Consider the following 12,546-nt stretch of genomic DNA (forward strand, 5'->3'; position numbering starts at 1 on the left):
CATAAGTTCTTGAAAAATGTTGAATAAAGTTTCAGTAAAATTGTAAATTCCATCCCAGGGAAAAGAAAAAAACATAAAGTAGACATTCTGAATTAATTTGCATAGAACATCAATTTTAATTCCAACAACTGCAGTTCCCAGAGTAAGTATTGTTTACCTATTTTGCCAGAGGTCTTTTTTTTTCCATAAAAGAATGAATCTGAAAATTAATGCTAATAATTTAAAGTAGTCACATTTACACTCCAGTGAGGTCATTTTCAAAATAAATTTCAAACAAAAGGTCTCAAAGGACATGACCGAAAGTGGAAGGGCATTCTATGTTTTGACAAGGAAACACAACCAGAAACTGGGTGCTCTCTCTCCAAAGCCTTTGAGCATTTGAGTAAAGGGAGCAATATGTTTAGTTTTTCCAGTAATGCACTGGACAGCATGATGAGCTTGCGCTGCATTTTGGAGGCGGCTCAGGGAAGCGAGACAAGAGCAGTCAAGGTATAGCCGTCGTCACATAAAGTCCTCATAGTCTTGCGCGTAGTCCCCAAAGTCCCCATAGTCACCCAGGTCATCCTTCATCGTGGCCTTTAGACCTCCTCCTAGAACTGCACCCTTTTTCTTCTTCTTTGACTTATTCTGCTGCAGGAGGAAAACACAGGGAACACCAATCAGCCAACAAAGCATCGCAGTTCCTATCTTAACACACACACACACACACACACACACACACAGACAGACAGTTACTTCAAAAAAATATATACATCAGAAACTTCAGTAGACATCTAAATAAACAATACACAAAGTTCTTTCGCTTTAACAAGTGAATAAATTGCAGGACAGCAGTGCATGGCTTCCCCCCAGAGAATAAACGGAGAATTGCAAGCGGCCACCAGAGCAAAACCAATATTGACACTGAAAATCTTACCTTTTCCTGTTTCTGTTTTTCACTCAGTAGCACTGTCAGTGAGAGGTTGATCTTCTTCAGCTCGTCCACTTCCACTGTGCAGGTTACAAAGACATTTTTACAAATGGCAATGTAAATGGGCAACAGCATTCAATTAGAAAACCCTGGATTTCCCCACACAAAAAGTATTGTTTCAACTTTTGAAAAAAATTACAGTACCGTAAAATGTAATAAACTGTTAACATTTAAAAAATACTGCTGTTAATTTTTTGGGAAAAAAACTCACATGAAATACAGAGATCCCGAAACAATGAATCCAAGAAACTTGTGTAATGCACAGACTTTTCATATTGAGATATCTTCTCCTTTAGTAACCTCTCAAACTCTGTAAAGTCATCCTTAGATGTGGGGCTCATGGAATCAATTCGTGGAACAGTGTTAGTTACACCTGAAAAAATAAGTCAACATAAATACTAAATTAAGATAGTAAATGATTCACATTATCACAGAAAACCTTAACTTTGATAACTTTTTGTGACAAACACATTCTATGAGTAGCACATTTTAAATGTCTAAGTTGAGCTCATTGCATTCCTGGTTAATTGGCTTATATCAAAGTACTCATGTTAAACTAGTACCAAAAGCCTCTTTTGCCAGCTCCAGGTCAGCCTCCTCCTGCAGTTTCTTCACTCTGAGCTTCTCTGCCAGCTGTTCTTCTGGTGTGAGCTCTGTGGTCTCCTCCGACTGCTGCAACTAACCATTGCCCAAAGACAAATCAAAGAACACTAATTACTGAGATTTTATAGAAGGGTTTAGTTTGTGGAACTGAAAAACTGCAACTTCAATGATGAAGCTACTTGTCAAAAATCACCTGGAGAAACACAGAAGTAAATTAACAGTTCACTAGAACACTATTTAGCCAAAATAGTTAATAGCTGTTGATATCTGCACTGTTACTTAAATTTTTGTAATGGTAACATGCCTGATACATTTATCATGAAGATACTGTAACACAAACTCTCCCTCTACAAAAGTGGTCTATTTTAAGACTCAAAGCCAAGCCAGAGGATAAGTGCCAACTATGAGCAGAAGAGAAAAACACATTCACCACAGCAGAATTAACAGACAAAAGTTATTTAAAAGCTAATCTCGATTACATAAATCAATTCAGAGAAACCAACTACCCTCAAAAGGAAGACTGGATGCTGCAGCTATGCAAATTATGGTCATCTTGGCCAGCTATTATGCATAAAACCCTCTTACAATTAAAAGAACAAACGTTAATACTAACCTGTTTTCTAAGTTCCTCCTTTTTTTTTCTTTGTCCACTTTCTTTTTCTTTGATCTTTTCACTTAATTTTTTCTTATCTGAAGGTTTAACTTCTAGAAAAGAACCCAATAAATATTTGCAGTGGAATATTATCCATAACTTTAAAAGTTAAAAATGTCAAATTTCATTTCTGTTCATTTCCAGACTATGCACAACATTTTTTCTTCAGGAATTTAAGTTGCCACACCTGGCTTCTTCTCCTCAACCTTTTTCTCCTCCTCCTCCTCCTCCTCCCCCTCCTCCTCCTCCTCCTCATCATCCCAGTTATCCTGGATGGTGTAAGAAGTGACAAAGAGGTGAAAAGTTTATTTAGGGGGTTCAAAACTTCAGAACTTGCTTCACCTATTTTATTATAAACATCACAATAACTCCTATTAAGATAAAGAAATTATCTTCAATGCTGAATTATTCAGCTCTGCTAGCAATCAAAATTAGCATACAACTGTTAGTACCACCTACTGTATAATAAGTGAACTGTCTCTTAATACCCACCCAGTAAAAAAAAGTTCACAATCACCACTTCGGGAATTAGCAAGATTGTCTTCATTTTAAAAACAGTTACATGATCCACTGGAGCATCAGGCACCAATCACTCCAAGTGATATTTGAAGATACCATCTCAAAAATAGCTAAGAAAGGCATAAATGTATTATATCAGAAGCAGCAAAGCCCATACATGTAGAGGCTTCCAGAAAGGAGGGAACAAAGAGCTGAAAGCAGAGCAGAAAGCAAAGGAAAGGAAACGCGATAAAGAATGTGTTCTGGAAACACGCAGTGCTGATGCTTTCGTGTACAGCCAGGAGTCTCAAATGGATCAAGAGAACATTCCACACAGATTTAGACAAAAATGATGGACACAATCTCAGCCAGCAGTACAGCTGAACATGAAACTGGGGTGGTCACACAGGGATGATGACGCTTAGATGAGCAAAGCAACGTGTACCCGGCCAGGATCGGAGCCATAGAGCACTGAAAGAAATACAGTAACTGTAGTAACACGACTGAAAATGTGTAGCACTGACTGGTAATACCAGTCCAGTGGTATGTAACTGTAACTCTTTATCACCTGCTCCACGGATTCTTCTTGCCATCGCGTTCCGGTGTTTTGTATGTGAGTGAAAGCACAACACACGACCACGTGTTCACACGAACAGACTGAGTATGCACAGTAAGTTACGGCTTTGCGCGGACACGACACACACATACACTGAGGTGTGACACCATGTGTCTCCAGCCGACCTCATCGCCATTACTCACTGTGTAATGATTACAGACAGCTACGGTCATGATGGAAAAAGTGTAGTAATACAAAAAGGACGGACGGACACACACAGACACACGGGTCCCCCGGCCTCAGAGCAGCTCCACATGGACACAACGCCCCCTTTTTTCACAGACACACGCGGCAGAGAGAGAGAGAGAGACTCCCCGGCCCGGTTCTACACGGTCGGCCGCTGCTGCTGGGCCGTTCGCTCAGTAACACACACACACACATACATACATACACACAATGACAGTTGTGCGCTAACTAACTAAGTAAGGAGGAAGACGACCGCTCAGCTGCCCGCCAGCGGCGCCGCTTAGCACCCACGTCTCGGCTCAGCTCACTGGTCGGGTACTTACCTTAACATTGTCCTCCTCGTCCTCGCCTTCCCATCTGTCCAAAACCGCCACCTTCTTGATGGGCTCGTCCGGCTCGAAGTTCTCCGCGTCTAACAGACACGGGACGGGATGATGAGACTCCGCGGACGACAGACAGAGTGACAGACGTCCGACAAAGACAGCCGCCTTCCTCTCCATCGTTCTCTTTCTTCCTTCACACTACTAATTTTAAAAAAAATTCTTTAAAAAATAATTAAATAAAGTTAGAGTCTCACCCCAGGAGTCGACGTCAGCCATCTTGTCTGCGCGTGTATGCGTCTGTGTGGAACTGAGCGGAAAAGCCATCGACCGGCCCCGCGCGCTGATGACGTTCACGTTGACGTCACAGTGACAGCATAGAAGCGGTATTTCAGTTCGAGCGCCTGCTGTGGTCGAAGTGGCGCAGTGCCGTTTGAGCGCTTCGCGTTGCGAGAAGCTGCGGCGACGAATTGACTGGCGCTGTGAGCGGAGCTTTCCTTTGCTTCGCGATTTTGGATACGTTCCAGTTCCTTATGATGCGGTTCCCTGCTGGAATTGTATTAATTCATAAAAACTGTGTCTCACAGAAATATTGCTTCCTTTATACAAAATTATGTCGTTGTGAAACCTAAATTGGCTGGGCAAATAAATACATCATGTCATGATCATACTACTATTGCCAGGACATGATCATAAAATTACGTTTTTATTTTTTGCGAAGTATCCAATCGTGTCTCTCTCATACAGCTACAAAATATAGTACATTAAATAATACATCTGGATGTACAGTGAAGATTCCACAAACATGTCAAATGTATTTAAATGTCCTGCTATACTGTATACCATAACATGAAACGTGTCGATTCAAGCAAGTTAAAACAGGTACATTTATCATGTTTTTCATATTATAATAATGTTACAATGTACCATTTGTGTATACAATCATACAACTACATACTGTAAAATACTGTGGTATGTTGAGAATCCATACATTCCAAGTCATATTATAGGAAGAAGGTAAGGAAACAAGGTTTTATACCCACTACAATTCTCTTTAATTCACAATGACACAAGTTCAATCCTCAAAATAATATTCAAACCGAAGTGTAACAGTGTTGTACTTAAGACTGTAGTTTAAGTGTCAGATATAAATCTATTTGTAGAATCTTCTGAGAGTTCTGTCAGTTAAAAACAAGATTTTTAACACCAGACACAAAAACTAGAAAACATATTTTCATATTATATTTCCTGGTGAAAGCTGACAGTTTTTAAATAAGTGCTTGCAAATGCTGTATCATGTTACATATTATTAAATACCTTTTCACTATGTTTCTTCAGTACTAAATGTGTTCATTGTAAATGCAAATCTAGTAAAATATTTTCATTTAATTTTCAAGTATAAATTTCTCGGCATGACTTCACAAATGAAGATTAGGAAGAATAGAATCCACGTCTGCTGCAGGCACACTGATGGCTGATGAGGCCAATGCGAGACAGGCAGAGTCTGCCACAACGGCTGTATGGGAGGGACTGGTTTATGGTTGGTGCTGAGGGAATAATTATAAAGAATAATTTATTGCTAATGTGCACTGAGTGGTATTTTTACAGATACACAGGAACATCATAGATTAGAAAATCTAGAGATTTGCAGGGCAGCTCCACATGACCATGGTGTCCTTTACAGCAGGTGTTGTAGGAGCATCAGCAACAGCATCAGCAGTTCAAGGCCAAATAAGAAAGGCCAGCAATGCAGGGAATGTGCAGATGACCTCCCTGCAGACATCAGAAACAGACAGATAAGTTACTGAAAAATTACACCAATTATTATTGAGAAGGTGGTCAATGGTGGATAATGGAAGGGATTAAGGATAAAAGAATGCAGTTTCCATTTTAATTGCAATGTAGAAGATGTGCAATGCAAGAATATTTATAGTGGTAAAACACTGAAAAACAAGCAGACAACAAAGAAGTGGAAGAGTAAACAATTTTTCTAGGCAACATATTTAGCCTTGGCAATAATCTAACACAGACAACAAAAACACCAGTTAATGGCTGCACCCTGTCTGCCTCCTTAACCTCAATATTGTTTTCTGCAGTTTTTCACACCAATCAGGTGTTATCAATAGCAACAGCAACCATAAATGAGTTCTGGAGAGGTCTTACATGTCTGAAGTTGATTTCTCTCAGCTTTCTTATGTACATAAAACAGATAATCTAGCTGACACTTTTTCCTCAGAGCAACTTACAATGATAAATTACATACAATGACTTGGCCATTTATACAGCTGGGTAATTTTACTGAAGCAATTCAGGGTGAAGACCTTGTTCAAGGGTGCTATGGAAATAGGTGAGATTTGAACCTATAACATTTGGATCTGAAGGTAACAGATCATTGCACCATCAGCTGCCCCAACAAGAGGTGGGGTGTTGGATGAGTAATTACCACGGAAGTCAACAGGTTTGTCTTCCCAAGGGGTCAGCACCATGGACAAAGCTGTCTGCTGCACTGTAGACAGGGCAGCACGCTGGGCCTCAGTCACAGCCACAGCTTGCTCATAGGTGAATGTGCGAATCTGGGCCTGATTAAATGCCACCTGGGGAGAAGAGGAAGAGAGCACAGCCAATAAGAGATAACATTCATACACAAACAGACAAGCTCACTGTCCTTTGGTTTCTCAAAACCAGCATAGCATTAGAATGACAATTCAATTGCTTTCTGCTGTTGAAAATCATATGAATTGTACAATTTACATTTACATTTATTCATTTAGCAGTCACTTTTCTCCAAAGTGACATATAACAACTCAGAATAAACAAAAGCGCATTTCACAGCAGATGAAGAGCTTTAGACACCCAAGCACAGAGTTCTTTTTGGGATATAGGGAATGCTTATGGAAAACCGATCCCCTTGACCCAAAGCATAAATGAATCTGGGTAGCTGGTGTTCTCTTTTAAGTTCTTTTGTCATTTGACAATAAGAGGGAAGAAAGTGCAAACAATTTTATTGTGCAGAACACTCCAACCTCTTTTGATGCAGCTTTGCCAAACCTTCAGATATCCCATCCAAATGTAACACTCACAGCAAACTTTTTGTCTGGGACAAGGGAGATAGCCAAGGGGGTGATTCCTTCAATCTGGTCTTTCACCAGAGCTGACATGGCTATGTCAGGTAGTCCCGCTGGAGTGACCAGGAGAGATCCACGGGAAAAAAAGGGTGAACGTGGAATTCCAGAGTGGACAGGTAAAATACACTGCAGTGAGTCCGATACAGCTGAATTGTAAGAGACTAGAAGGTGGAGAGCAATTTCTGGTCAAACACAGAATGATGCAAAGGATGAAAAGTCCTGGAACTGTACCTGCCAAGGACCCGATTTCAATGAAGACCTCAGGGCCCCAGGAGCCGATGTGTCCAAAGGCAAGACTATTACTCAGCAGCCCCACCAAAACCTGCAGCTGTTCCTCTGAACACAAGAGCCTGAGGCGACCCAGCCACAACACAGCCTTACTGCAGGTAGAAGGAAAGATAGAAAGATGAGATATAAAGAGCGGATGGGGCAAGTTTACTGGAAAGAAGGGTGGAATTTTGCACAAAGTGAACTGTCAGATAAGAAAGTTCAGTTGCATTATTAAACTTACTTTTCAGATTTACATCTTCAGCAGTTTTTACGCAGCTTGTCATTTTATGTTTATAGCAATATACATCAACCTACAGCATTTTGGGGTAGTTACTCAGGGGTAGCGATTTGGGGTAGTTACTCATGGTTACTAATTTAATGCCAAGGTCAGCTGCTGCCATTAGTTCCATCATTAGTTCTAGACTTAACCAATTCAAGTGAGTACAACCTTGACTAAAAACTGGGATTTGTAAAATCTGGAGGGGGGCGCGGGGGCGCGGGGGCGCGGGGGCGCAGTGGGTTGGACCACAGTCCTGCTCTCCGGTGGGTCTGGGGTTCAAGTCCTGCTTGGGGTGCCTTGTGACGGACTGGCGTCCCGTCCTTGGTGTGTCCCCTCCCTCTCCGGCCTTATGTCCTGTGTTGCCGGGTAGGCTCCGGTTCCCCCGTGACCCCGTATGGGATAAGCGGTTCTGAAAGTGTGTGTGTGTGTGTGTGTGTGTGAAATCTGGTCCCATTTCTCTACCTTAACTCAACAGCTTTCAAATTCTGCATATCAGAGGTCTTAATTCCACACACAATATGACCCAAGGCCACCAAGGTGCTGGAGTCCAGCTGGTTTGGGCTCAACTTGGTTGAGTTTAGCACTGAGGAGAACAGGATGGAGAGCTGGGGAAGGAAGGACAGAGGTTAATTCATGTCCTAAAACAGTCCAGCTGAGAGCTGTGTTTATAAAATCCTTTTTTCTTAAGGAACAATGAGTTATATTACTGTTACCATGAAAAGCAACAATATTACTAATACCAGTAAAAGCAAAAGTAAAGTTCCACTGAACACTAGGAAAGGGAGACAGCACACTGAGCAGTGCAAATTGTGCCACCTGTCTAGGGCTCCAGCCATCGACTGCGCCAAATGTGGCAATGGAGCTGAGTTCTGACAGGTTGAGTAACCGCAGCTCATCATCTGACAGCCGGAGAGCTATGCGCCCCAACTGTGCAATTACAGAGGGGGAGAAGGACGACACAGGCCCGTAGATCTGGATACAAGCAGAGAGAGGAGCATCTTACTCCATTTCTGCATAGGAAACATTGCAACCTGCACTATCTAGTATACAAAGGAACATGTGAGAAATATGTAATATGCGTAAACACTGATTAGGTTAGCACTGCTATGATTGGTATTGCATATAAAAGAACACCTAATCTCCAAGATTATTGATAAAGGCAGACAACTGAAGAGGACTCATTGCACTTGCTTTTCCAGTCCTCCATGATAGCTTTAAATGTTACAGTTGGGTGTGACCAAGTCTATGACAACAGGTCATTCATTAAACACCAACACTGAAAATGTCAGAAGTGGTAGAATACTTATAACCTTACATTGCTGATCTTTTACATTGCCTCTGAGACCTTGGTTACAAAAAATCCCAAATAGCCAGAAATTTTATTATTAACCTACTGTATATTTAGCTGACATGTCTGTCCTAGAGGACTTACAGTGTCAGATTTATATACGTCACTTACAATGATTCACACATTTTATACAGCTTGATAATTTTTCAAGGGTACTAGAGCAGGACCAAAGACCAGGAGCCTTCCAGTTTCAAGGCAGCTACAGTAACCATTACACTACTTGCTGGTCCTTTTGAACATTTTAGTTTATTTGAACACCACAGGACATGAGACTAGCCTCCAACAGTACTTGAGCCTGGCAGTGGCTCATATTCTGAGAAGAGATGGAGATAGAAATAAATGCTGGTTACAAGAAGTGTGGTATGTTCATTTCATATCGTTAATTCCAGTGGTCTGAGTAAAGAATTATTATTAATTGTTTTCGTGAGCTACCATACTTTCCATTGTCTTGTTCACTACTGATTTCTTTGTATCACTTTTGCTATAAGAATAATAAGAATTATTAGTAGCACTCACAGCTTCTTCTTCTTATCATTATTATTATCACACATTGTCTGAAACCGCTCATCCCAAGTGAGGTCACGGCAAACTGAGCCTAACCCGGCCACACACGGCGCAAGGCGACAGGGGGAGGGGACACACCCAGGATGGGACGCCAGTCTGTCGCAAGGCACCCTAAGCAGGACTTGAGCCCCAGACCCGCCAGAGAGCAGGACCTGGCCAAACCCGCTGCGCCATTGCGCCCCCTAGTATTTTTTTTTTTTTCATGTTCTTTTACAGTCCATGCATCTGAGCAATGCAAGAAGTTAATCAGTAATGTCCTCTATTCACAAATGCTAGTCTAAATGATATAATGTCATATCCAATCACATGTCCTGTGCTGGCTTATATAATCTAGTCTATATCAATTCTGCATGCCCACCAAAGAAGGCACTTTATCAAAACCTGTCCATGCATTGTGCAAAATATAGTTATGCATTTCGCATGCTTCTGAGTATTGCTCCATTTTATCTTGAACACTTGCTTACAGTAGGGATTCCAGCATGCAGACTTAAATTGAACATCATCTATTAGAATTGTGTATTGTCAATCATTTTACTATTTATTTCACAATCTTAAAAAAAAAACATTGAATATTCCAGCAGCTGCACAATAAATCCTGATTACACCAGTAATATTTTGAAGAATTTAGAAGGAACACCTCTGGCAAATGTATAAATGTAGATGTCAGAATGCCAGTGGTTGCTGCACCTTTTTGACTTTGCTAAGGAGCTGCGTCAGTTGGTATTGGGTCAGGAAGGGGTCCTGGCCAATCAGCTCCAGGCATCTGGCAAAGGCTTCTGCTGGCATACCAGTCAAACTGTCCACAGTCCAGGCTGATGGCTGTGTTGTGTGTAGATTCTCACAGCTGGGAACCAGTGCCAAAGCTGAGACAGAGATGGACAGCGAGAGACAGTAATGGAGAGTGAATTAAATGTAATGCTCAGGAAAAGGAATCCTTTGGACTTCACAGGTTGCATGAAGCAAAAGTCTAGAAAGCAAGTTTGGATGAAGTGTTTTCTATCATCTTTAAAAATGAGTTATCACTAAAAAATTCTTGAGGTATGGGAAGGAAGACTAATGGGGCATGCAAGGAAAAGCAAACGACAAGTGACAGGACACAACTACTCACACAGCTGACCGGGCCTCAGGAAACCCAAGAAGAACTGAAGCACAAATTGACGCCTCTCAAACATTCTCTGCAGCTCAGCTTGGTCAGTGCCCTGAATGCATAGTCCTCCAATTTCCCCTGCTTCCCACTCCTGTTGGCTCAGGAAGAGTCGTTCAATCCGTTCCTGGGTCATGAGGGTCTGGAGATACACGGGATCCGCAAAGAAAAGGATCTCATACAGTCCATACGCATGTTTAATGAGGTACTACATTAACTGATGTTTCATTGTGGATGAGGACACAAACCCTCATTAAAATACTTCAAATTAATAATCAGATTAGCAGTAGAGGAAAACTACCGCATTGATCAGCTGAATGACTTCCTTGGATAAGAAGAAAAGGAACCTGCCCACCTGGTCCAGTGTCTCAGATTTCCAGTTTTTTACTGACCTGGCAGGAGAAAGAAATTGTCTTACTGACAACTTATTGTCACCATGTCTATAGACAATAGTTGACTGTTGAACATCTGAAATACAATTTAGCAGCATTCCACATGGGGTCATACCCAAAAGTGGTGGGCTCCTGGAGGAACTGTGCCACTATTTCCTTCTTGCTGCTGTTGTAGCAGTGCTCTCTGAAGAGCTCCAGGTTCTCCACAAAGAAGCTCCTATCCAGCTGCAGAAACACCTCATCCACCACAAATGTTGCCATGATCCCCAGGGAGCGGAACTCCTTCTCAGTGTACTGGCCTGTATACATGTTCTGAGGTTCCACAACGGAAAGAGGAATTAACAGTGTCTTTTTCGGTGGATGCTGATCAGGGATGACTGAGCAGTCTTCCTGCATAGTGATACAGGACTCATAGCATGTAAACCGAGAGATCTGGCTGAGAATCAAATTCACAGGGAAAACAACACAGCCTGCTGACAAGACGCCTGATTGGATATAAGCAAGGAAGCAGGAATAGGTGTTTGTAGATGGCGATGTGCAACACACTACTGGACACAAATAAAGGTCAATGTGCAGAAACTTACAAGCCTTTGTGTCATCTTGTCTACCAGCAGAGCTTGCTTGATACTGGGGAGACGCAGGAAGTGACTAGGATCGTCTGCAATCATCTGCTTCAGAGTGTCCATCATGGTGACTGGGAATTTCTTAATGCTGCTCACCCTACACGTACAAGAAAAAACACATGCATAGAAGAGATATAAACAAAAAATGGGCATGTGACAAATTAGCATATGATCTAAAACTCTGCTCATAACAATAGTGTCAATAATGGTCACAAAAGTTAACTTACGAGAGTTCCAGGGCAATCTGAGAGCCCAGCTCCCCAAGCAGCTCGAAAAAGAAGGCAAACTGGTAGAGCTCCTCAATAATACACCTTTTCTGCCCAGAGAAGAAGAGGGAGGGAAGATGGGTGGGAGGAAACAATTCATCAGTACAACTGGAAGGCATTCTTACTGTAGCCCTCAGTTCCATTCTACAGTGTTCACATCAAACAAGTACATTTACTGGAGTGCCTGGACTTATCTATTAATTTGTTGGGAATGCTTAACAAAAACTTTCATCCATAAATGGCTTGTAGCTCAATCATTCATCCATCTGAACAGTTGAATATTTTGTAATTTAAATTATCCAAGTTCTCAAGGGTATGGAAAAAGGCTGGTCCAGAAGAAACTAAGACGCCTGTGAGGATGAACAGAAACAAGCCAAGCGATGGTCTCCCATACCAGCGAGGTATGCAGGAGGACAGGCTCTTGCCGCAGGAAGGCCAGGATGCTGTGCACGGAGGAGGACGTAGGTTGGGCCAAGAAGAGCTGCCGTAGGGTGTTACAGTCCACTCCCTGAGCGATGGTGCCCAAGTCCCTGAACACCAACACCACCATAATTAAAACACAGAAAAAATTCATGCACAACACACATTAAATGTGAATTTAACAGGACAATCAATCTAGCACAGATGTAAAACACAGGAAAAATGACCTATGTTATGGAGGAACACCACTCGCCTACAAACACACAATT

The 12,546-nt window shown here is 41.8% G+C and overlaps 2 protein-coding genes across 3 annotated transcripts; both read right to left on the minus strand.

The window, feature by feature from the left end:
• Positions 1-47: 47 nt before the first annotated feature.
• On the minus strand, positions 48-4,187 carry LOC108926717 (eukaryotic translation initiation factor 3 subunit J-A-like). 2 transcript variants are annotated; one of them, XM_018739596.2, is made up of 8 exons: positions 4,103-4,187; positions 3,849-3,937; positions 2,413-2,494; positions 2,187-2,278; positions 1,534-1,648; positions 1,182-1,343; positions 917-990; positions 50-630 (listed from the first exon to the last, which is right to left on the minus strand). In XM_018739596.2, exons 1-8 carry the CDS (start codon positions 4,170-4,172, stop codon positions 502-504), a joined length of 813 nt encoding a protein of 270 aa, XP_018595112.1. In that variant the 5' UTR covers positions 4,173-4,187; the 3' UTR covers positions 50-501. The 2 variants fall into 2 exon arrangements, with proteins under 2 accessions (XP_018595111.1, XP_018595112.1); XM_018739595.1 differs by lacking the exon at positions 4,103-4,187 and having other exon boundaries at positions 48-630; positions 3,849-4,078.
• Positions 4,188-6,205: 2,018 nt separating this feature from the next.
• strc1 (stereocilin 1) lies at positions 6,206-11,098 on the minus strand. Its single transcript, XM_018739580.1, has 9 exons — positions 11,084-11,098; positions 10,878-10,968; positions 10,541-10,718; positions 10,120-10,295; positions 8,337-8,492; positions 7,983-8,125; positions 7,202-7,350; positions 6,926-7,023; positions 6,206-6,439 (listed from the first exon to the last, which is right to left on the minus strand). Exons 3-9 carry the CDS (start codon positions 10,710-10,712, stop codon positions 6,206-6,208), a joined length of 1,128 nt encoding a protein of 375 aa, XP_018595096.1. The 5' UTR covers positions 10,713-10,718; positions 10,878-10,968; positions 11,084-11,098.
• Between the last annotated feature and the right edge of the window lie 1,448 nt (positions 11,099-12,546).

This window comes from Scleropages formosus, chromosome 11 (assembly GCF_900964775.1).
Source record: "Scleropages formosus chromosome 11, fSclFor1.1, whole genome shotgun sequence".
In the NCBI taxonomy this organism is placed as follows: domain Eukaryota; kingdom Metazoa; phylum Chordata; class Actinopteri; order Osteoglossiformes; family Osteoglossidae; genus Scleropages; species Scleropages formosus.

Excerpts from the sequence above, each read along its gene's own strand:
- strc1 (XM_018739580.1), bottom strand. The coding sequence starts at position 10,712 with ATGACCCAGGAACGGATTGAACGACTCTTCCTGAGCCAACAGGAGTGG. Across the intron at positions 8,493-10,119 it reads TCCTTAGCAAAGTCAAAAAG|ATCTACGGGCCTGTGTCGTC; the intron begins GTGCAGCAACCA and ends GCTTGTATCCAG. Across the intron at positions 7,351-7,982 it reads TTGAAAGCTGTTGAGTTAAG|TAAGGCTGTGTTGTGGCTGG; the intron begins GTAGAGAAATGG and ends TTCTACCTGCAG.
- LOC108926717 (XM_018739595.1), bottom strand. The coding sequence starts at position 4,025 with ATGGAGAGGAAGGCGGCTGTCTTTGTCGGACGTCTGTCACTCTGTCTG. Across the intron at positions 1,344-1,533 it reads GCTGGCAAAAGAGGCTTTTG|GTGTAACTAACACTGTTCCA; the intron begins GTACTAGTTTAA and ends TTATTTTTTCAG. Across the intron at positions 631-916 it reads AAAAACAGAAACAGGAAAAG|CAGAATAAGTCAAAGAAGAA; the intron begins GTAAGATTTTCA and ends TTCCTCCTGCAG.